This window comes from Typopeltis vanoorti, chromosome 8 (assembly GCF_054136105.1).
Source record: "Typopeltis vanoorti isolate ZY-2024b chromosome 8, IOZ_Tvanoo_1.0, whole genome shotgun sequence".
Taxonomy (NCBI): Eukaryota; Metazoa; Arthropoda; class Arachnida; order Uropygi; family Thelyphonidae; genus Typopeltis; species Typopeltis vanoorti.
The window spans coordinates 127,018,374-127,044,660 of NC_143556.1; the positions used below are offsets into that span (position 1 = coordinate 127,018,374).

Sequence of the window (26,287 nt, forward strand, 5' to 3'; positions counted from 1 at the left end):
GAGGAGATTAGCCCTAAGATCCAAAGAAAATCCTAGGGAATTTTTTTTAGATATGTGGCCAGTAGGAGGAGAAATGACTATGGAAGAATGATACTGTGGGATAAAAATGGGAATAGACTGACTGATGCAGAGGACATAGTAGAATTGTTCAATGAACACTTTATTGGAGTATTTCATCCTGGAGGAGCCAATTTTAATGCTAGAGGGATAGGGCTGGTTCCAGGTTTAGAGGTAAAGGAAGGGGAGTGTGTTTCAAATACTGAGTACTCTGGATGTCAGTAAAGCTGTGGGACTGGATGGTATTTCACCATGAGTTTTGAGAGAATGTGCTAGGGAACTGACAGTACCTTTGACCTGGATTTTCAATGAAAGTCTGGCTGCAGGAAAGGTGCCCATGGAATGGAAGGAAAGTAAGATAGTGTCATTGCATAAGGGCAGTAGCAGACAGGAAGTGTCTAATTATAGGCCAGTTTGTGTGTCATCTGTAGTTAGTAAGATCTTGGAGAAAGTAGTGAAGGATGTATACAGCATTGGACAGATGAGGGTAATGTTATCTGTGAGAGTCAACATGGATTTGTGAAGGGGCACTCTTGTTTTAGCAATATGCTAGCCTTTTATGATAAAGTTACAAGAGCATTAGATGGGGGAAAAGGCATATATTGCCATTTTCTTAGACTTAGCGAAGGCATTTGACAGGGTGCCACATGATAAACTGATATTTAAGTTGCAGCACATGGGTCTGGATGTCAGATTGGTTAACTGGATTCAGGATTGGCTGTCCGATAGGTATCAGAGAGTTGTGTATGGTGGGACAGTTTCAAGGAAGCAGAGGATTACAAGTGGGGTCCCACAGGTCTCAGTACTGGGACCTATATTGTTTAACCTTTATATCAATGACATTGTCAGCAGATTGCAAGGGGATATTCAGTTGTTTGCAGATGATGCAAAGCTGGGAAAGATTATTAGTAATAGTGCAGATGCAGCAGCCCTGCAAGAGGATTTGAATAAGCTAGATAGATGGGCAAATGAATGGGGATGTCAGTTTAATGCAGCAAAACGTAAGGTCTTGAGGTTTGGGACACATTGATGGGACGCTGCATACTCTATTGGGGAAGCAATACTGAACAAATAAGACATTTGGAGTTAATGATTGATAGAAATCTGAAATTCAGGGCACATATTGCAAAGGTGGTGAAGGTATCACAGAGGATTGCAGCAATAATGAGAAGGACACTGACCTGCAGAGATAAAAGAGTTATCATTCCACTGTATAAGACCCTGATCAGACCACACTTACACTATTGTTCTCAGATTTGCTCCCCAGGATTTGAAGGGGATAAATTAACTGTGGAAAGGGTTCAAAGGCAGATAACAAAGGTGGTTTCTGGGGAATGTGGACTGCAGAGTTTGGTGGATAGAAGGAGAGGCGATATGATTGAGACTTTTAAACTGTTGAGAGGTGGTTACAGGGTTGACACTGGGAGTTCTTTCGCTTGGTTGAACAGCAGGAAGGAGTGATGACAAGAGGTCATCCCTGGAAGTTATGAAAGGAAACTGTGAGCAAGAGGGTGAGGAGTGGTTTCTTTGCATGGAGGGTGGTTTAACCATGGAATGCATTGCCTGATGGAGTGGTGAGAGCGAGAACGGTCAATGAGTTTAAGGAGTCGTATGATAGACTGTGTTTCTTAGGGGGGGACCTCCCCTCGATGAGTCTTGATAGACTTTGTGTTTCTTAGGAAGGACCTCCCATGATAAGTCTTTTGACTCCATGGAGGCCTGAATAATAATAATCCTTGCTCTCACTTCATCTCACCACAGTCATAGCTAGGCAACACACTTACTACCCTTCCTGTCACACTATTCTCTTTTATCCATCTAAGCAGCCTCCTGATATCCATTTTAGGGAGTGTACAGTTTGTAAAGACTTGAAATTTGTAAAACTTTTGTATTTTTTTTTTCAATATTCTAGCAATGTCCTGCTCAAAATTACACGGTATTCACTACCTAATTCAAATCCCATGTATACTCTCACATGCTGAACCAATCTAAGGATATCACAATACACAGCCAATAATTTATCTTTCATCTGTATGTTCTCCTTGTGAGAACATTCAGATCAAATACTTCAGAGATAATTCATTCTGCAAGGAAATAGAGGAAAATGATACGGTAAAGGATATCAGAAAGGTCTATGAAGGCCTGAACTTGATTTCAAGGAAGAAGAGAGGGACAGAAAGCAGTGCTTGAAAGATGAAAAAAGAAAGATTTTGTTGGAAAAAAATGAAAAAATGATAAGGTGGAAGAAGTATGTAACAGAACTTTATGGAGATGAAGATAATCTGGAATGTTATCAGATAGAAAATGATGATACCCCAGCAATTAAGAAATGGGAAACTGAAGCCGCCATTAAAAGAATAAAGGATAGGAAAGTTCCAGGAGTGGATGATATTCAAGGAGAGCTGCTGAAGGCATTGGGAAAGGAAGGAATAAAATTTCTATTCATCATCTTTAATAGAAGTCTGGAGGAGGATAGAATACCTAAAGACTTCGTAAAATCTATTTTTATTCCTATTCCAAAGACTACAGGAATGATGGATTGCAATAAGCATAGAACTATCAGCTTGATTAGCCACGTTGCAAAAGTCCTAATCAACATAATATATAGAAGAATGGAACAGATGAAAAAGAGAGAATTAAATGAAGAACAATTTGGTTTCAGGAGAAGGCTATTACAACACTATAGATATTGGGGTAAAGAATGATTGAGTGCAATAAGTATTTATAGATATGCTTTGTGGATTACGAAAAGCTTTTGATAATGTTAATCACTCTGTTTTATTTGATATTTGCATAAAATAGGAATAGATGAAAAAATTATCACTGTTGTTCAGAAAAACTCAATAAGCCAGGATTAGATTTGAAGAGGATACCAAATGGATCCCCATAAGAAAGAATGAGGCAAGGATGTGGGATGTCTTAACTCCTTTTAAATGTCTATAGTGAATGGATGATGAGGGAGGCCTTATTAGATCTGAAGGATGGAATAAAGATAAATGGACATCTAATAAATAATATAAGATATGCAAATGATATTGTACTTATGAGTCAAACAGAGAAAGGTTTGCAAAGAATTTTGCATAGACTGAACAGATTTGGAAATGAGAGATATAAAATGAAAATAAATATTAAAAAAGACAAAAGTGATGAAGATTTCAAGGAAAGGAAATCACTTTGAACAGACAAAGAATAGAGAATGTAAAAAGTTTTGAATATCTTGGGAGTTGGATAACAGACAATAGATCTAATTATGAAATTAAAAACAGAATTAAAAAAGCAAAAGCTGCATTTTTCCAAATACAGCAATCCCTCGATTAATGCACCTAATGCGTTCTTTAAAACAGGCGCATTAATCAAATATAATAACCTATGGGAAAAAGTATAATTCGTTCCTCGAATTTCTTTTTTGACATTTAATTTTTTTATAAATGAATTAGGGTATGTCTCAGGGCCTAGTTAAAGGAAAACCATGAAGCTGGAAGACAATAAAATATATTCAGAATATAAATTTATTATTCTGCTACTTAACAAAGAATTCAGCTAACATAGTTTGGTAGGCATTGTTTCTATTTTTCACACAACTGACGGTATGGCCCTATTGCAACTTCTGCAAATTTTACTGCTTCTCTCTTTATCAAGGTCAGCCTCTAAGCATTACTGTTTAAGAACTTCGGTTGCATGAAAAATATTTCAATTTGTTTCTGTGAAATCTCTTTGGGCTTATCAGTGATTAAATTTTCTTCATATTCTTTGGGATCTTCCTGCTGTGCATCTAAATTTAGGAATTTAGATGCAGGCCGGAATCACTCAATTTCTCAGAATGAGATTTAATTGACTCAGATTCATTTGAAAAGCCTCTAAAATCATTTGCACAATGTGGAAGAACGTACTTCCAAATGGGTCGCATATTGCTCGCAGTAATTTCATTCGACTTTATAACTAGGCTGAGATTTCTCTGATTTGGCCAGAAAAGTCTTGGAAGGTTCACTTCCAAAAAGGCCACTTTCATCAACATTAAATATTTATTGGTCAAAATAGCCCACTTTGTCCACAATTTGCTTCAAAATCTCTGGATAATTTGCGGCCACTTCATTATCTGCACTTGCAGCTTCGCCTATGATTAGAACACTATGTAGGCTATTTCTCTTTATGAAACGTTCAAACCACCCAGCACTAGTGTGGAATTCTTCTCTTCCATCATTGATAGCCTTTTCTTTCAAGGATGCAAAGAGACGTAATGCTTTTGATTTAATAAGGTCAGTGGATCCGTTTTTCATTACAATCTTTGATCCATGTAGAAAGACATTTCTCCAATTCAATGATTATAATACTTTGATTTCGGGTGCATGCATGATGAACTGGAAGCAACCTTATCTTTCTCTATGTATTCAGCAGTTTTTGCTTAAAATTTCTCTTATAGTTGATTCACCCATTTTTGTGTTCTTGTCCTATCTTTGCTCTGGACTCACCTTGTTCATTTTCTTTATTATTTAAAGTTTTTCTTCCAATGAGATTACTTTTCGAATCATTTTCACACTTCCACATTTTTGCTCACTAATTCTTTTACTTATGATGAAAGATTGGGAAAATACTTTAAAATAAAAAAAAAGTAAGGAAAACAATTGCAATGGAGGAACGAGATATGATCATCAAAATGCTATGTAATTAGCAGAATGACATTAATTTAAGCATTAAATTTGGAACATAGTGTAGATAGAAATAATGTAGTATTCCATTAAAAAATAACTTTGTAAAATGTTTTAAATTGGTAGCTAAATTATTTCATCCTAGTGAGTGATTTTTTTAAATAATTAGCCATAAAAAATGTATAGATAGAAAATTTTTAAAATCGGTAACATTTATTTTTAAGATGTATATAGGCGCATTAATCAAATTTTAGAGGCACATTAATCGAGGGATTGTTGTATAAAACATATTAGGAAACAGAAATCTGAGCAAACAGTTAAAAGTAAGAATCCTGAAGACATGTATATATGAGTCCTGGACAATCAATAAGGAGATGAGTGACTGACTGAATGCATTTGAAATGTGGTGCTTGAGAAAAATGGATCATATCAGCTGGAATGAAAGAGTGAGTAATGAAGAGGTTCTTGAAAGATTCAAAATGAAAAGAGACTATCTATATGGCTAATATCCAAAGAAGAAAAATAGCATTTGCAGGACATTTAAACAAGGGGTTCTTCTGGAGAGCTCCCCAGAATCATATTACAGGGGATGGTAGAGGGAAGAGTAAGACTCCGACTGCAATGGAAAGACAACATCAAAGACTAGACAGGCAAAGTCTTACAGAAGCAAGAGATAAAGAGGCATGGAAGCAGACTGTTCATCAGCTGCAACCCACTTAATAGAGGAAGCCACAGAATTAGATTAGAATTCATTCCATATGTCTATGATTCATGTGCTACTTGTGCTGTAGGTCGGTCTTCAAAAGAAACAGTGTTTTCTTTAGTTGGAATCACTAATGAGAACTTTCTATAAACAAAATATCTCGCCATGCAGCTTAAAAAAAATGGCCATCCTCCATGTTTACCAGACTAAGTCCCTTGCAATTTTTGGCTGTTCCTAAAACTGAAGAATGCAGTGAAAGGACACAGATTTTCTGATAACTAATATTTGGTGATAGTAATAAAAAGCATTCAAGAAGAAGCCAAAAATGTTTTGAACAATGGCAGCATTGTCTGACTATGTGCACTGCTGCATGAGGGGATTATTTTGAAGGTGATAGTAACCACTAATCTACAGGTAAGAACTCCTAAAAAAAAATTTAAAAAAAATAGGTTTTTGCAAGCACATTCCAGGCATAAATATCACATCCCAAATGATCAAGAGAGGAGAGAGATAACAGAAGTATTATTTTAATGAAAGTTATGATTTACTATAGTACAGAATAAGGAATGATGGTTAGTATGGAGATGAAATTAAAAGGAAAGCCATCACGACAGAAAGAGATGTTAAACTGGACAGAAATGATGAAAGACAGAAATATAAGGCCACAAAAGTTAGCATTTTAAAGCAACAGTTTTCCTAGTGGTGAAGTATGCGAATTCTGGATCATTAAGAAGACTGACAAAAAAAAGTGAACTGATTCACATGAATTATGGATGTAGAGCAAACTATCATGAATCAAACTTATACAATATACAAATGCATATCTTTCCAAAGGAAATATGTTAAAAGGTTCGGAGGTACTGTATAGTTGAATCAATTAAACTCCCTCTCATTCCAAATTTACATTATTTTAATTAGCATTCTGAAACAGTGTATCTATATGAAGTTTAAGGATTTTAAAGAGAAAAAGAATTCAACAAAGTCAAATATGCTCAACCATTTCAGAGATAAACCACACTGTTCATCTCTGCTATATCGATAACAATTTGGAATCATTATGTTCTAAAGAAGTACCAAATATTTTTTGAAATGAGGAAAAAAAATTGAAAGTTATGGAATGTGAACAAGCTTAATTTTAACCAAATTAAAAAAAAATGCTATTTATGTATGCACTGACTATGTTCAGTCATCAGATACTTGCATGCTTGGCAAACAAAGTTACTAAAAATGATTTTAAATTAAACCTACCTATGGTACAAATTATGCTGGTTAATCGGGTATATACAGGCGGATAATTGATATTCAATGCACTAAGGTGATCTAACCAGCAATACTCCTCAGAATTGTACAGAGGACTTGATGTAGTTGCCATCTATAAAAAAAAATTGGAAAGAAATATTTAATTATAAATTTATATGCAAAAAGAAAAAAAAAATTAACTAATTTAAAATTCCGATAAATACTTGAAATTGCAGTTTACTAGCTTTTGTTGGAAATGAGTCAAATCAAAAGACAAAAGCTGCCACAAACAATTTTTATCAGTAAAAGAAAAATGACAGTGAGAAAACAACTTGAATAATGAAACCATCTGAAAAGTGATTGCAGCATTGTATGATGCTCTATAATCACTGAATGATGTATAGATAAAAATTATTTTATACTACAGAGAGTTTCATTTTGTAATGCTTGAGAACAGGTGACAGCAAATAGAGGAGCAGACTGTAGCTACATTCTGACAGTGTACTGCATGCGATACCGTTTATCAAATAAGAAAGCACTGCCAGGCCTATCATGCTTGTCATCATTTCCTGATATGCATTCTCCCTCCTTCTCTCTCAAGAGATGAGCTACTACAACTATAATGCTATAGAATTAAATTAACATTCTTATGTTTCCTTATTAATTTTCATCAAAATTAACCTTGAATTTGTCAGGTTTGATACAGTAAGATGCTAATATTGCCTTAAGAGAATTTTGATCTTGTTCTGGGTGTCTTTCCTACCATCAAACACCTGTTTTGTTAAACAGGTGCTGAAATGATCACAGCTCTACTCGTATTCTAGAATGCTAATAATACCAAGTTCATTTCTAATAACCTCATTTTCTTTTTCAAATTTTCCATCTTCATTAAAAATGTACTTATATAGCTGAAATGCTTTACTTGTTCTAAAGATTACACATGTATTCATCTGTTACCATTTGTGCAATGAGCGCCTCATTAATACTATCCTGCATTTTTTCTATTCAGGTACATTTCACAGTATATCTATTTAAATTTTTTAATATATACTTTTGCATTTCCACTTGTTTATATATTCTAAGCTAGTTTCATAAAAGTTTTTAATTACTTCAAAAATAACTTGACCTCACTAACTTCACCTCCAATCTAACATTTTTTGTTCATTTTTAACATCTGTTGTCATAAAGAGTTCATTTTTTTCTGGCTTCCAATAATGTAAGATTTCCAATATTCAAAGCTACCTCTATAGGCTGGAATATCTTTTTCATTAAAGATAATATATGTTTAGAATGTAGAAACTTGATATCTTGTGAATGAGAGCTATAATTTCAAAGAGAAATCTTCAAATATTTTTTCAGAATTTCACAGCATTTCTTTTGACAAAGAAAATATGAGCATCCATCAAATATGATAAAATCCATCAAATGATGATCAAGAACAAAAATCTGGTATTTTTATGTACTAATAATTTTTCCATAATTGTTTCCTGCAAATTCACAAAAGTTTTAAAGTTCTTTGACTCTGACCAGAAATCCATTTGAGGAAACAGGACATAGCATGGGAATGCCATGTCCTATTTCATGGAATGGCTGTATACTGCACACTGCCTGCCCATTAACACATAATAAATACACCTGATCTCAAGGATAAGATGACAAAACAAAAATATTATTTATGTTTCCCTATGAAGTAGAAGCTTTAATTCAGCTGCCCTTCCTTAAATCAATTTTTGCAAACTTCCTGGCAAAGGTTGGTCGATTGGTAAAGCCCTGCTACTAATGGCTCACACAAAAAGTTAAGCAAGTTTGAGTGCAGTTAGTATTTGGAAGTGGTTTTATCGTTCGATGCTGTTAGCACACTCCCCCTCAATGAGTCTTTAGACTCCCTGGAGGTGTCATATAATAATAATAATAAAAAACGTACTTTTTTATTATTATTGAAGGACCAGCATACACAATAAATTCACCAAGGAATTCAATGTGGTTATTGCTTTTGTGAAATTTGACTGCATTTTAATAATAATTAAAACTCTTTGCAAGTTTTACATTTCTTTTGAACTCAAAAAATTTGCTATTTGCATAGAGTATTAAGGAAAATTTCCATGAACTACAGAAAGGGAGGAAGGCAACCTGTTCTGTTAGATCATTCCATCATGTTGCCTAATTGTTTGGCCACATGACCCAGTTTCCTCAATTTGGTCCCTACATTGACTATTCCACATTTAATCAGCTTGTATGTGGCAATTGAGACAAACCAAAATATAGGTAAAATCATTGTTATCTAAGATGTACTTTTGATATCATACTAAATGACCATGATATTCTAAACACTTGCTCCATATGCTCTTCCATGTAAAATGATGTTATCACGATCTTACTTGAGGCTGCAATACATGAAAGGTGCTACCATGCTATCAGAAATCACTGTCCAAAATTTTGCTTAATTAGACGTATAAAAAAAAAGTTAGTGTTTACAGTCAAACACTATTTTATAAATTAAATCGGCCTATTACAATTAAGTAATTTTCATTAAATGACTTGACGTGACAATTGAATACTTAAGCGGGTGTTCTTTGACGGTAACCTCTTCAGCAGGGAAGTTTCAGAAATGGTAAATTTCTGGTAGAAATGCCTTTTAAATACTTCTCTTTCTACAAAGACCTTTAAATAATCATCATCTATAGATACCAAACTAATTGCAGCTAATAAACAGCTACTTTTAAGCTTTCTGCATATAAGTAGCTGTTTGTAAGCATTTGCAGTATGATATTATTATCATTATTTGTCACCTCCAGGGAGTCCAAAGACTCATCGAGGGAGGGCATCCACTCTATAACTCTGCTTCCACCACTCACAACCCACCAACTGACCGCAACTACACAACCCCATCTACCGGCGACCACCACCACCACTAGTATTTCCCCAGACAATCACAAACATCCATGGCAGGATTCGAACCCACAGCCTCTTGACTGGAGAGGCAACACGCTAGCGACTCAGCCAGCCAGAGTGGATAGCATGTTATCAGAATAAGAACTAACATTAAACAGGGCCGTTTCCAGATTAGATTGCATTCTGAGGCAAACAATTAAATATTGCCCCTGATGGATTATAAGACAAAAATATAAGAAAATCTCCAATTGCTATTTTGTTTTTATTAACACTGATGCAAAACGATTACATAACAATATTAATTAAATGTTTGCTGTACAGGGATATCGCACAATAAAAAACTGTTTTTAAGCTGCTCTAAATTTAAATCATAGGCTATGTCGGCCTCTATCGACAGTTGCTAGACCAAGCAATCTTTCTTGGGTCACTACTGTTCGCAAATAATTTTTAATCAGTTTAAGCTTGAAGAAACTTCTTTTCACACTTGCTAAGCTAACAGAAATTGTTAGCGTAGCGACGGCTCTTACAGCAATATGGCTGAACGAGCGCCCTTATTAAGCCGCGCCGTGAGGTAGGCTGCCTCTATGCTACACCCTGTCGACGCTACTGACGTTAAACTATCTTTCTATAACGTAAAAAAAAATTCTTGGCTGCGGGATGGCTATGAACAGTTATGGAATCTAGGTCTCTACCGTGCTTTACGCTAAGGATAAAGCTGCTGTAATTGGATGGTACCTAAGCCAAACTTCGAGTTTCCTTTTCTCTCTTCCACCCTCTGAATTGCACTATTATAAAAATCGACACTTCTCCGTAAGAGAATCTGTTTTAAAATATTGAACCTTATTTTAAACACACGACTAGCATTAAAAAAAAAAAAGTAAATACCATGTCTTTTCTTTATACGATTTTTAGAATAGCCAATTTTCACGGCGGTGAAAAAATCCCCAAAACGGCGTTTGCTTTCTAATGTAAGATTCCACAACCAACGCCAATATATATATATATATATATATATATATTAAAATTATTACTATGTTAAAATTCAAGCATATTTCTCGAACCTTATAATCAATGGTGGCATCGGCTATTAAATGTATCGATAGCTGCTTAAATCTTATTTTTTACATATCTTAGTGAACAGAGAGCGACTTCTCGCTTTCATAAACTAACTTCCATGGGCTTATTTTTATTTTATTTTAGGATCAGCTCTAAATAGTTCTTGTATGATTCCTGTTTAATCCGGCAATAGGAATACTGAGCGGCGTGATTATTATAAAAAAAGGGAGAAGTGTTTCATTTTTAAACACAAAACAGCATTTTTCTTTCTCGTTCACGGATCCTTCACACCTAAAATATTTTGGCTATGCAATGTACAAAAAAAAAAAAAAAAAAAAGACGGCTAATAATTAATAAAAGTAACCATTCTCATACTCGGTAAGCGGCTCCTGGGAATGTGGTTTATAATAATCAGTATAAAAAGTTATATTTTTCTATATCGAAGCTTACTTAAAAAACAAACATTGTTAAGATTTAAAAAAAAAACGTACCATAAAGCGCAAACCTTTAATTATTTCTTGAAAATACTGATATTTTCATATGTATAATCATGAATAGTATAAAGGTCATGCCACATTGTTTTGAGCGGTTTTTAACACTTTTTAAGTATTATTATAACATTAACTCTCCTGGAATCGAAGACTCATCGAGGAAGAAAGAGCAAGGTTTACACCATTGCATCACATTATATTACAATGTAAAATAAGTATATATATACTACAGTCCACAGACGTATGGAAAATATTTCCTACCTGTAACATACTATAATAGGCAAGCTTATACTCATTCATACTCAGGCAAGCATTACACTTACCAAACACTCTCCAAATAGGGGGGGGGGATTCTCACCCTCTTATTCACCACAACCTTACACTATTTCCGGGGATGGCTCTTACAATGTTTATTGTAAATAATAATAATAATAATAATAAAATATATACTTTTCGAAACTAAATTTCTTTCACTAAGTGCAATTACAAACGTCATACTTTGGAAAGGCACAGATAAAATAACTGGTTTCATTTACTTTGATGTTTAAAACGCTAATTTTTAATCAGTTTGATTTCTTTGTATTATGAGTCCTAAATACCCCTCCCGTCAAAAAATGTCTCATTTCTACCTTTTCTTGGTCAGTTGTCATTCACGGTTAACTTCTTAATAAAGAAAACAAAATAAAACTTTACATAAGAAAACAGTATTTCTTAACCTGCCGTCCGCATGCAAATTACAAGAGGGAAAAAAATATGGTAATGAAAAGTTGGTTAATGTTTAGTTATCTTTTACGTTCAAGAATATTTATTATTATTATTATTTGACACCTCCAGGCTCATCGAGGGAGAGTGTGCCAACAGCATCGGGCGATTGGTCAACTTCCAACTACTAACCGCACTCAAACTTACTTAACTGAGCCATTAGTAACAAAGCTCTACCAATCGACCAACCTTTGCCGGCAATATTTCATATATAAAATTGAGAGGAAGACATAACTTCACATAGGTTCCTCAGCTCGTAATAACTACAGCGGAATTCGAAAGCCTGCTTTAATGAAATATAAAATCCCCATTTTTGTCTGATATTTTTTAACCATTGAAGTTTCCACATATGCAATTTCAATCCTACGCTACATATAATGATTGACGACGTTCTCAGTAAGTTGTCATCGAGAGATGAAAATTATTTACTTGAAGGGCATATCAAATTATTCCAGAATATAAATTTAATCACATGTATGGAGTGTTATTAAAGTTGCTATTCACTGTTGCGTTACTCTGGTATAGGTACTTAAAAGTGCAGAACTAATTGTCCACCATCAACATCGAAATTCTGAATTCCTTGGATTAAAAAAAGGAACGTTTTTCCCCTCCACATTCTCGTCCATAACAAATTTGTGGGTGCGTGACTTACATAGAAAATCAACTGGCCCACTTTCTTCTATTCGCAGTTAATCATTACTGGCATCCCTGTTGTTTAATGTCCAATTGCAAATTAACATGTAACTATAAACAAAGCCTTAGAAACTAAATTAAAATTACTGTGTAGTGGAGACTGATGAGCATGGTTACTTTAATGTTTAAAGTAAAATATCCTACCCCCCCCAAAAAAAAAGTCCACGGGAGAAGTAACTAAGTATTATGACCTGCTTCTCCTCTACGTGATCAATTAGTACACATTAATTTACATGTAATAATCAGACTTTGCAACCAATACCACTAACATAATTCAAATTGTCTCCTTACGAACATTCAAAACATTAAAATAATTGTAAAATACAAATCTTGAATCACAAATGGGTAAAATCTTTTGGGAATACAGAGCAATATATATATATACTAGGTTTTTTTTTTTAAATATATTCAGAGTTATTTAAAGTTCTTGTAATGTTGGCAGTTATAATTATAATGCAATACTTTCTTTTTTTTTTTTTTTGTAAAATGATTAAAAAGTACATGTAGTTAATTCTTAAATATTCTGCCAAGGTTAATCGACAATGAATTACTTTAAATACGTTACTACAGGTTATGTACAATTTAAATTAGTTTCACTATCATGAAAGTTGACAGGCTGAAAACAACATCGTTGGTTAAAAAAATTAAACACGTTTGATTTGTTATTTATTTGTTTTTTATAATTTATAAAATAATGCACATGAAGGGCATATAAGCATAGATGAGAAATATCATAATATAGAAAATGTCAGTGGCTATTGAGGCAGCCAAAATGCTTTGCAGCTGCTCACTTTACCTGATAGCAAATAAAAATAAGCGCAAACGATAACCAAAATATAAGAAGAAAAAGTTATAACTTTGCCGGGCACTCCTTTTCTTCCACCCTACAGCGGAAGCACTATGCTAAATGACCTTCATCCTTTGCCCCTTACTTTTACTCTTTCCCGCTAGGGGCGCTTCCAAATGAATATTGATGACGTCATGCCGCAAATCTGATAAGAAGTGGATGCCGCAGAGCAGGTGGTGTTAATAAAAGGAATGTAACAGAGTTAAAGTCCGCGGTCTTTTGGGCATTTCGTAACGAACGGATTGGCTTGAGAAAAAATATTAAGGATTTGAAGATGGCATCAAAAGTCATAAACTTCGCTCCAGGTCCCGCGAAAGTTCCATCTGAGGTACACGGATTTTCATATCTTTAATAATTATTTTGTAACTAATACCTGAAAAGTAAATGGAATAGACTTATTATGGCGATTTGAAACTGCATATTAAATATGTATATATAAAGTGAATATGTTAATCTCCCCCAAAACTTGCTAAAACTACTATTGAAAAAGTCTTCCGTGGAGATCTGTTTGGGATATTCTTTCAACAGATGAGGGTGGGTGGGTGAGCGTTTCTTCATATATAATTCCTTGAGATGAACGCTCCAGTATACGCCCTGGCTTCAGGGGCGCTTTAAATGGCATTGATAACGAGTCAAAACAAAAAATTACTCATAATTACTTAATTATTACTAATGCTTTATAGCTTGTTTTAAGTACTGCTGCAGTTATTACAGCTATTATATATATTTATAGGTTATTGAAAGAGCTTATGCTGACTTCCTTAACTACAAAGACCAAGGCATCAGTGTCATAGGTAAGCGGATAATTCCAGTTTCTACTGTGGAATACGAGAAAGATACTTATCAGAAAAGATGATTTGATGACGTACTATGTTAGCTGTGGTATATTTAACTCCGTCATACTTGACGCAGAAGACTCATGAGCAAGTCGTAAATCGGTAGCAATTTATGAATAGGATAATCAGCTTACGTTAGTTTTGCTAGTACTTGCTAAACTTTGGTTTACCAAACACTAGAGTTAAAAGTTAACGCAAATCCGTTCATTGTTGGAAATTTAAGTCAATGCGTAATATTTCTAAAAGGTATCAAACAACGGATAATGCTAAAACTTGTTTGCATGATCTCTTATAAACCCCTCCTTTTTTTTTTCTTGTTCACGTCCTATTTAGCAAGCGTAGTGAAGGACACGTATCTCGAAAACTTAGAAGGCTATCTCAGATAGCCTACTTGATCATGATTTAATTGTGGGATGGAAGAGAAGAAAGCAGTAAAAAACTTATTTGTAATTTTCTTTTCATCTGGTTATGATAAATGCTCATGAATTTTGGGTCATCATTTTTGTAAGATCAAAATAATGAATGAAATGGTTACCCTGCATAACTATTAATCGGGGTAACTATTTCATATGGCCTTTTGGTGATTGGTAAATCGTGAATATCTGCTAAATCTGATTTAAAAAAGAAATTTAACATTAGATCCTACTTGATCATGATTTAATTGCATGAGTAAAGGATTAAGAGAATATCCTTAGTAATCTCTTATTACTTAATAAGAGAATTAAGTAAAGGATTAAGAGATTAAGACCCCATCTGTTATAAATCACTGCTGTTTAATTCCTTAAGGAATGTTATTGGAAATACATTCAAAGAGAATATACAGTTGTTTGCTGCACATTTTCTCATAGATGCTGGGGTGTAGTAGGGCCAGGGCATCGCCCTGGTACTTTTTTAAAATTATCAAAACTTTTAAATTCATTATAATAATGAGACTTATAATGCATCCCCAGCTTTCGGTCAAAAAATAGCAGCTTGCCGTGCTTTTCATTTTGGTTTCAGAAAACTAGGCTATCTCTGCCACATGCCGTCACAATAATAATAATGCCACACTTCGTGCTCTGGATTTTTGTTTCCGAACTAGAGCTCTGGCACTATTTCTTTTAAGACTACACCCCTGCATAGATGTGGCAGTGTTTTTTTCCTCCTGCAAAACATGAAATCCATTCTGAAGAACATTCTTATTAGCATAATATATTGGCCTCAGCCTTGGATGCTCTGACCATAATTCTGAAATAAAGATCTTGCTGGAGGATTTGAGTAGATTGAAATTGTGTGCAAAGGAAGTAGTTGTCAGTGTTGCTAAACATAAGGTGATGCATTTTGAGAAACTATGCTTTTACACAAAGGGAAATGTAGTGCAAGAAATTATGTATGGATCAGAAAGTAATAGTGCTAGACAGTAAACTTGAGGGACCACTCTGAAAGTGGATGAAATATAACCTGGGATCTCACTCATGTTGAATGGTTAATGGAGGGAAACACTACTGAAAAAGAATTTTAAAAAAATTTTTTGTTACTGAGATATTGTCAGGGAGTACAGCAGTAAAGCATACATGAACCCAACTAAAATAAAACACATGAATGAAAAAATAGGCCTAACTAGGTGGGTTGCTTTCTGTGGGTACCTGTTTACAACAGCCTAGAATGCAAACTGGAATCTTGAAGTATTAGTGTTTCCCATATTTTGGTAAGTTTACTGCAACCATATTTATTTAAATTAGGCTGATTTCTGAGAGTAGCAGCATATTTCAAAAATGGTCTTCTAAAGTGACTGCAATGGAGCATGGTCTTTTTCCAATTGATTGAGTCATATTTAAAGCAAAGCCTGATTGACCAGTCATGACTGCAGATGTTGGCTGATCGCTGTCTGTCCATAATAGGGTAGGCCAACTTGCAGGAAGAAAGGGCAGTTTATATTTTCCAGGCACAGAGGAGGGAGCTGATCTTTAGTGGAATGTATTAAAAGTAGCAAGCTTTTGGTGATGCATGAAAGCTATGCAAGTATTTCTTTAAGATCCTGGCTATTTTTTTCAGAAGTGCCCTTTTGATATAGGGGATGATGGCATTAACTAAAATTTTTCCAAAGAAATGGTCAAAGATGGAGTGGGAGGATTATTTTTTGATACTGTGGAAACTGGCCATTAGATAAGGTGTGGCCTATATGATTAAGTTCTGCTGTAAGAGAACTCATTAGAACAATAGTTATAGGCTCTACTGGTTAGTGTTTTAACGATCCATTATTGTTGGAGGGTGGGGAGCAGTAATGGCAGTTTTAATGTATCTGTTTATGTGGATGGGCTTCTGCACACTTAAGCCTTAATACACAGGATCATGGATATTGTAATGTTCTGACAAGAAGGGATAAGGAAGTTAATGGCCCTTGTTCCTTTCTGATCTTGATAAGGCCACTCTGATTAATTTTGGTTATTTAAGTTTTTTGAGTATTAAGATAGGATTCATAGTTAGACTACCAAGATAGTAACAAGCTTTTAGGATCATTCCCAAAAGAATGAGTTAATGATATGTAGTTTAAAACATTTTGATAAAAGAACAAGGATAATTTTTTTTTGGAGAATGCTTAAATTTTTTTTCTGTATAAAATTCCTTAGCTACAGAAAGTTGTAAAAGTACACTTAAAAATAGAGCTGTCTGAATAATTGCTAATATAGGCCTCCTAAGAGAACTATGAAATGACATGTGAGAACATTTGGACATAAGAAATACTCAAAATCAAATGCTATAAATTCAAGAAAGATTTTTGTAATTTGTTCAAAATAAGTAAAATGCTACTTGTATCGTTATAGGATCTTTAGAATATTAGCACTGGTTCTACCTTTTTTCATTAAGATTAGCAAAATATTTTGCCAGTATGCTCAGATGAAATATTAAGAAACTGCAGACAATCTGCTGTAATTCCACATTTTTAATCCTAACTAGTAATCTCTTTTGAAAAAGGTCTAGTTGAATTTGTTTAGAGGCCTGTTTGCCTTGTATCTCTATACTTTGTTCCTCAATGAATCCCTGACTCCTTGGAGGTCTCTCTTTAATAATAAAATTAGTAAATATAATTGGACTTGCAAGGGTGTGCCAGTCTTCATAAGCATGGCTCTGAACCCATTAATTTCACCTTCCCTAGTTGGAGAAAATCACCAGACCTACAGCTTCTGGTTTGTTTCTGTCAGCTCAAGAGGTCTATATTCTAGCTTAAAAAATTGTACCTTAAACTTATTTAGTGGATAACCAAGAAACTTGGTCGAAGAATATTTCACTCCAAATGGAAATACTTTCATTTAAAGTGAAATCATTAAGGCTAATTAAGCATGCAGTAAGCCCACCCACATAGGCAGATACATAAACTTTCCCATTACCCCCCCTCACTCCAACAGCAAGGTACCATTGTTATTTCTTTACCTTTTTAAATTCTTACCTTATGTGTTTTTAATTTGTTATTGTTAAAGCTTAAGATTGTTATCTTTAGTGAATATCCCTATTACTTGATATAATTTCTCGTGTTTGCTTTCACCCTTTCCGCTCTGTGGCCACTACTTAAATTGTTCACATGTGCAAAACTTGGTAGAGAAAGAAATTTGCCCACAACTAGAGCCAAATTTCTTTGATACAAATCTGGAATTAACTCTGTCTCAGAATATGGAAAAATTTGTTTGTTAAAGCTGCACCATCCAAATTCTTAGACAGAAGAATCTTCCTCGTCAGGGAGTTAACACTCAGAATGACACACTATTCAATAATCAAGCAATTAAAATTCCCAATTACAAAGACCTCTTATATTTTTACTCTTACGGCAGTCATAGCTATCCCCATAAATTAACTCGCACTGGTTCTATTTTTGAGTGGTGCATTGAGTTCACAGATCAGGCAATTTCTTAGGTAAGAAAAAGAAGGGTTTATTCATTATGCTAATATGATATACAAATAAGATCACTTAAAACTGAATCTCTCCTACAAAATTGAAAATGATTAACTAGTCATAAACAATGAGACAATATCTACTACCAGTTAAATTTCTGACTTGATCCTTTTCAACTAACATTCTTGTACAAGCATTTATCTTATTCTAGGTTCAAGAACTATCAGGCTATAACATACTTTAGCAATTCAATATCACACTGTACATGAATTCTTACTCAGAGCTAAGACAATCTACCAGTTATTAAATATTCAAGTCCTGGTTCAGTTTTGTAAGTCCAGTCACTGAGCATATCTGCACATTACTGCACACTGTTTCTTGCATATAAAGAATTGAAAATTTTCTACATTATTGAGCATCAGGATCTCTCTTGTCTTTTTTTCTTGATCTTTCGAAAAATTTATACGGCTTGTTATCCTCTCTTATGATCAGTTGTCTTCAGGTAGGACAAACTAGCGATTAAGATCACAAACCACCATTTCCACTGTGGGCGAAGCTGCTCTGCTGGGTTCAGTCCACATGCTGATTGGTTTGTGCTGGCTTTTCCATTGTACTGATGATTATGCCTGCACCAGATTGCTATCTGGCTGCATGGCTGCCACTGGACATCTTTCTTTTCGACCGCTCTCACCAACTTCTCCAGGAATGACTCCAACAGGAATCCCAAAGTTGGAGTTACCAAGCTCTATATATCCTTGCTGAGCTGTTCTCCCTCTTACTTCACTCTTTTCTGGCCAGCACTTAAAATTCTTACACTCAGAACCGTTCTCTCCTCGTTGCATTCTCCATGCACGCAACTTGAATGTTGCGTATACGACTGCCTGGGGTCATTTCTTTAAGCCGATTATCTCGTATACTTAGATCTAACTTTCTCATGTTAACATAACATTCAAACCTCGTCAGTTTTACAAGAACACTTAACATTATAATAGGAGAATTTACAATTAAATAATTATCGTTACTTCTGTCAACAATTTCACTCATACACGTTTTCTCTGGAAATTTTTGTACCTGTTAAATCTGAATGAAATATTTTACAATATAATAAACCTTTCAAGATTTAACACCATTGAATTATTTAAATATCTATATACCTTGTTTCTTTAAGTATATTGCCGAAATACAAAGTAAATGATTAAACTTTTTTCAACATTTAAGACAGGAAAATTCTTATACTATGTGGTGTATTAAGACAATTTATTTCTCCTTGAAATAAATCTCTGAACTCTACCAGCTTAGCTTATTGTTTATTTCCAAACTTAATTTGTCACCTGCACTCCTACATGGCTAAAATAGTTTACTTGTTTTATAGGGTCTGTGTTGAGAATGCAGCTGAGGTTTATATTCCTGCATATTTTCAGTTTTTTCCTACCAACTTTATTAAAACTGTTATTCAATTTAGAGAATCCTTGATACTGGCACTGAATGTGTTCAGGAGTACATCTGCATAAAACCAAGAGCTAAGTTGGATTCTCTCTGATTTTATACATTTAATAGACGTGTCAGACAATATTTTAAATAACTGCTTTGTGCATGTAAGAGAAGTAATAAAGGACATAGAAGTAATAGTCTATTTAGTTTCGTCTTACATGTATGAAGCCATTACTTAAAATACATTATTCTCTGATTAGAATATCAGGATTAATGCATTCATAATGTAATCGATATAAATGATTAAGAATGGAGATAATGTGCATCTATCCTTCTATACTTGATTTTTCTATCAACCCATCTTCCTATATTATTATTCAGGCCTCCATGTAGTCCAAAAGACTCATGGGAGGTCCTTCCTAGAAAACAGTATATTACTCGTTGAACTTGCCAACCATTCTTGTTCTCACCACTCTATCAGGCACTGCATTCCACGGTTCAACTACTCCATCAAAAGAAACCACTCCTCACCCTCTTGCTCACAACTTCCTTTTGTAACTTCAGGGGTTGGCTCCTTGTCTTCACTCTTTTCTACCAAGTAAAAGAACTTCCCAGTGTCAACCTTATAACTGCCCTTCAACAGTTTAAAAGTTCTCAATCATATCATTTCTCCTTCTATCCACCAAACTCTGTAGTCCACATTCCCTGAGCCTGTCCTCATAACTAACATTCTACAGTCTTGAAACAGTCTTTGTTATATGCCTCTGTACCCTTTCCACAGTTAATTTAACCCCTTCATGTTGTCAAATTTGGTCCTGGGGACCAAAATTGAGAACAATAGTTAGTCTAAGTGTGGTCTGATCAGGGTCTTATACAATTGAATGGCAACTCTTATCTCAGCATCCTTCTCAATATTGTGGCAATCCTGGATTACCTTCACCACCTTTATAATATGCTCCCTGAATTTGTTTTCTATCAATCATCACCCCCAGATATCTTGTCTCCCCTACTTATGCCAATTGAGTATGCAGTCTCCCATTGATGTATCCCAAACTTCAAGACTACATTTTGCTGCCTCCATTCATTTCTCATCTGTCCAGTTTATTCAAATCCTCTTGTAGGGCTGCCACATCTACATTATTACTAATAACCCTTCACATCTACAAACAACTGAATATCCCCTTGCAATCAACTGACAATATCCTTGATTGCAAGGGGATATTCAGTTGTTGCAGATGAAGTTAAAAAATACAGGTTCCAGTACTGACCCCTGTGGGGCCTCACTCCTAACCTTCAGCTGGAATGACTAGGGAGTATTTGCTATTGTCATTATGCATGCATTGGAGGCAAAGTGAAAAGCCATAAGATTAGCTTTTCTGTGGGCGATGTTGCAATCGAGCCATCTGGTTATGATAGGAGTGCGAGTAGTGTAGGGCAAAAGTTGTGACCAATTTTGGAATCATTGATAGTTTTTTGCATCTGGTTTGGGTTTCAGTATAGGCTGAAGGAGGATGGGATTCTTAATTTGTGCCAGTTATGGTATGCCTGATTTTTCATTTGTGCAGCCTTGGCACATCGTTTGGAGAACCAGGGTTTGGATAGAGGATAGCAGTTCAGAGAAGTGTGGGGAATGTATGTTTCCATGCCCGTGAGGATTACTTTGGTGATATGTTCATGCATATATTTGGATTGGAAGACTGCAAACAATAGTCCATCTATGGAAATGAAGCATAGTAGTCTCAGAGGCAGTCCCATTTGGCTCTTTTATAATGCGAAACTACTCTTATATGGATATGACTCTTGTTGCATGAGGCAGGAGATGACCACTAAGTTGTGGTCAGAATTACCCTGGGGCTCACTACATTCACTATATATTTGGAAGGGTCACTGATAAGGAAGAGATCTAGGGTATTTGGGGAGTGATTTGGGTTATCCAGTATTCTAGTTGATTTGTGTAAGGTTGTTGGTGATGGCAAATATTTCAGCATCTCTGCCTACAGAATCTGTACAACTGGAAGATGAAAGCCAGTTGGTGTTATGGACATCAAAATCACCTAGGAGGACCATTTCACTATTAGGAGAGTGGGACTGGAGAAAATCAACTTTTAAGGAGAGGAAACTGAAGAGCTGAATGGTTGGTAGTATTAGGAGACCAATACAGCAGATGAATTTGACTGAGTAGAGGAGGGATATTTTAAACCAAAGGAGGTCGAAGTTGGATTCTAAGTTAAGTTCTCTCTGGCAGGGTATGTCAGAGCAGATATGTGCACAGATACTTCCAATCCACAGATACCATCCTTGGGTCGAAGGGAGTTAAATAGTGTAGTTTGGATGGTTGAGATGTATAGTGCTGGGGGAAGGTGAGATTTGAGTTTTTAAGAAAAGTAGGTGGAGGTTTGGTTGACTGCAGATGATAGTGGACACTTAATGTTGGAGTTGATACTATGGATGTTGGTGTAGTGGATATGCAAGGTTCTGAGAGGCATGGCTTTGACTGCAAAGGTCTTGATTTATGGAAAAGTGGCCCCTTGCATTTGGCCTCTATAGATACTGAGTAGGTTACAAAAATGTGAGTACAGTCAACTATCAATAACTTGAATTTTTATTATAGTCCTAGCCCCTTTAGTGGAGATTTAATGTTAAACTCTCTTGATTACTTGAACTGAACTTCTGATAATTAACTTTTTCGAACAAATTTTGAAGATTACATTCGTGTACAAATTGTCACGTAGCTTTTAAACTAATTTCTCCTCTTTTGTATGTCTTCAGGGTTCTCTTTCCATTTGTGAAAGGATTAACTGGAACTGTTAATCCTTTTACAATGGAAAGAATACATACTCTACGAGGGCAATAGTCTACACATGTCTGCCAAAAACTCATGTCACATCAAGTTGCTTAAGAAGTTAAAAATCTACAACTGAGTCTCCAACCCCAGCAACTTATGATGACAGATTTCAAACAAAGTGCTATGTAAGCATTCCAACAAGAATTTCCTGGTTTTGTAAATACCAGTTGCTTTATTTTTCCTGAAAAGACCAAATGATTCCAGCACTGGCATTTATTTCTCATGCTAACATTATTCAAGCATTTTTGAATATTTAATTGAAGCTGATGACTTCCCCATTGACGCTATGGTGATTGCAAACTACTTCCAAGATACATATTGGAAGAAGACAACGGAGAGGCTGGCAATTACCCATTTTTGCCATCGAATTGTGGAATGTTTACATGCGAACACGATGATCTTGGGGTGGCACAGGGGATTTCAAGAAACTTGTGCTACTTTATTTCCAAATATTTACTGATTCCTTTTTTCTTTAAAGAAAAAAGGACTGCACAATTTTGAAATTACACAACTAATTGCTGGTAATTCAGGCAATCAAAGCTAGAATTTCTGCTAGAATCAAAAGAATAGTCCAAGATTTTCAAAATCGTAACGTGATTGATTTACCTTTTTAGAGGCATTGCATACAACTTAGCGTTTTAAACAATGTGCATTTATTCTATTTAAACAAAATAAATTAGAATTATTAAAAAATTAGGTGTATTATTTACATTTTGTAGCCTACTCATTATCTACAGGAGGCAAAATTAGAGGGGGCCACTTTTCTGGATACCAAAGGTCTTGCATGTTTCCTATGCAGTGCCTGCATACTAGTCTCCTTGGTGGCTACTAGTGGAGTCACTTAGTTTTTGCACTAGTTTCGTTTGTAGTCTATATTCCAACTGTCTCCATTTTGGCATTTTTCTTCTAGCTATCTTTGGAGTTGGTCTTTTGTTCCCTTTGTGCAAAGGGTAAATCAGGTCGGCAATTGGCGTCACCTGTCCTTTAGCTTGCTATTTAGCTGCGTTATTAATTTGGATGTTTGTTGGTATATCACAGGTTGTTCTGTCCTTTCTTTTGTTTATGGGTTTGAAATGATGGCATTTGACCATATTTCTGGGATCAAAGTTGCATTCATCTGTTAGCTTGTTGAAGTCTTCTTTTAATGATTTTCCAGAAGAAAATGGCAAGTTCAGAATAATGCCATTGAGTCTCCTGTTTTTGGCCTCTAGCGACTCATGTGCAGTTGATGTGATTAGATCGCAGAGTTCATTAGCAGGTATGGATGCACTTGCAATCAGCCTCTAGTCATTGAGCATCTCGAGCTTAGTTTCCGGCTTTTGGAATTTGGAAGAGAAAGTATCGATCGTATTAAGATGTTAGATTTTCAATTTGTTTTGCTAGGTTCAGCAGCTGTTTAATGGAAGGAAGCCACATCAAACAGAAGAAAGGCTGGTTCAGTTAGCTAAAAAGCTTGTGCACTGATTCATCTATTTTCATGCAGTAAGTACGTAGCTAGTTGCAACAGAAATAACACAATACACTTTTTTTCCCCTTTCGGTAGCTGCAGGACTTCATATTGTCATTTGGTTTGTTGGCTATCAGCTGCACCATGCTGACAGAACTCTAAGTAATCTTTCTTTATTGCTGCCATATTTACTTGCCGTGGTAGGCATAGTGGGTGCTTTCACATGGCTGTTTATTAATTGTAAAAATAACTGATATGAAGGACTGGGTACTTATGAGGTGTGTGGAAGTAATTGGCTCCTTAGTACCCTGTTGGTTTTCCACTTGCTGATTATTTTGCACAAAAGATACTTGCAATTACCAGTAAAAATTCGGGAGCACAAGTTTAACAACTAATTCACAGGTGTCGCTTATCGGAATAGCCTTACAATTTATGTATTTTACATATTTCTTACATTTTATGTATTGTTTTAGTAGCATCTGCTGACTTATGCTTTCTTTTCCAGAACTGCTTTAACTTCTTGCATCCAGCATGGTCATATTTTTATCCTTGCACAGAACTTTATAGCATGGCTTTCTAGCTGAATCAGATCATAGATCTTATTGCCTCATAGATGCAACGAGATGCAATCTTATCACCATATTTGTCCCACATTCAGATTGGTTATTAATTTCAGACCTCCAGATGGTTGTGTCCATGTAAACTTATGTATTGGAAATATCCATTTACCATCTGATACCTAATTTTCACAGGGTTACCTTCAAATCAGATGTGTGTAATGTGTCCCTAACTAGCCTGATAGCCCTAAAGTAATTTTTTTATAATAAGTTATTTTCTTCTTATATAAGAGGATAATGATTCAAATCAGTTAATTCCTTTTTTATCTGCTTGTAAAGAGTATGCAAGGCCGTTTTAGCCCCATGTAACTTGCGAAGATCAAGTGGACTGTTCAATCTCCACTGGTAGCCAATCAGATAGCTGGCTGAAGACTATCACTAATTATAAGTGGCAGCTGATGAAGAGACTAGCAAACAAGTGCTGCCATCTCCTGGTCTTTAACCCTAACAGGATATGTTATGGTCTGAAATAGCATGGGTTCTACAATTGATTTTTTTCTAGTTTTTGGGATGAAAACTAGTTCAAAGGAGAAACACACCTTACCTATTCTGGAGATTGGTGACTAGAATTGAATTTTAGTCTATGTTCAGGTAGCCTAGCACAGAGGATGCAAATACCACTTCCACTGAGCTACACAGGTCTTGATAAGAAAGTATGGCACATCAATAATGCAGATGTCTCTGGAGCTAATAGAGGTAAGACCTGTCTTTCCAGAATAGCTCTTCTAAATGCAAATATTCCAAAATAGTTGAATTTTATATCCACAACACACACGCTCGCACATGATATTGAAAGAACAATATTTCTGTAAATAACCAGAAAATTTAGTTGACTACATCCTTTCGATTTCCGGCCGTTTGGTTTTGTTCATTAATTCCTTCCCACAGTTCTCATACTGTGTTTTTCCCAAGCTATCTGTCCCCAATGACATCATACTATTGAGCCTACTAGAGATTTCCTGTCTTTGGAATTCTGGTAGATTTGTTAAGATTCATAATTTTTTTACTCTCTATTTTACTTTAAAAATCAGTTAACTACATTTTTTCTACCCAGAATAACTGAGCAATAAATAACTGAAATTTTTTTTCCCCCACAGTGTTAATATTTTCAGTAGTCTGTCTTGAAGATTAGTCATTGATTTCCAGTCTTAGTTTTTGGTCCCCTTTCAGTTCCCACAGTGACTAAGTGATTTTAGCATTCACGTGAGGCAACAATTTTGTATTAACTCAACATGTCTTTTCCTGACTAAGACCCGACAAATTTGCACGTCTGGAAGGGTAGAGATGTGTTTTTTACAATAATTAAACATAATTGCATTAAGGTATAATGTTACAAATTTTCTATATCAATTTGTAATCAGAATAACTGAGTAAAGTTTCATTGTGGAAAACGCAACAACAGCACACATCTTTGTTCATTATGTTACAAATGCATATTTTATATTGCTCAAATATTAAATCACCAAATGCTAACAGTTGCACTTTAATTCCAAACCTCTGATCTTACTTATGCAACTAAAATTTATTGTCTTTTTCTTTCTTTAGCATTAGTAACTTAAATAACAAAAATGAGACAAACAAGGTGTTTTTGCATTCCCAACTAAAAAAAAAAATTAAGACAGTAAACTTAACACGTGTCTGAAAGCTGGGTTACCATATTTTTTGAAAACAATATCAACCATCAAAAGAAAAATAAAAAATGAAACTTTCACGCAGATGACTCAGACATGTTTCTGCATGCTGTTGGATATGATGTTGATGCGAGATTATCTTACTTTGTGACATCATTGGGCAAACCTTATTTCTGTGGCTCGAAGGGTATTCTATATTTGTCATTATGTTAAGTATTTTATCCTC

At 35.1% G+C, this 26,287-nt stretch overlaps 2 protein-coding genes across 2 annotated transcripts in view; one reads left to right on the top strand and one right to left on the bottom strand.

Annotated features, from left to right (window-relative positions):
* Positions 1–13,462, bottom strand: part of LOC150104339 (pyruvate kinase PKM-like) — a 241,265-nt gene extending 227,803 nt beyond the window's left edge. The window contains exons 1-2 of the mRNA XM_090396925.1: positions 13,336–13,462; positions 6,655–6,778 (exon numbers count right to left, since the gene is read on the bottom strand). Coding sequence (XP_090253051.1) covers positions 6,655–6,778 — 124 coding nt within the window. The 5' untranslated portion in view covers positions 13,336–13,462. The remainder of the gene's footprint in view (positions 1–6,654; positions 6,779–13,335) is intronic.
* Positions 13,463–13,554: 92 nt separating this feature from the next.
* The window catches only part of LOC150104340 (phosphoserine aminotransferase), a 261,341-nt gene continuing 248,608 nt past the window's right edge, over positions 13,555–26,287 (top strand). Inside the window, exons 1-2 of the mRNA XM_090396926.1 lie at positions 13,555–13,714; positions 14,120–14,180. Coding sequence (XP_090253052.1) covers positions 13,661–13,714; positions 14,120–14,180 — 115 coding nt within the window. The 5' untranslated portion in view covers positions 13,555–13,660. The remainder of the gene's footprint in view (positions 13,715–14,119; positions 14,181–26,287) is intronic.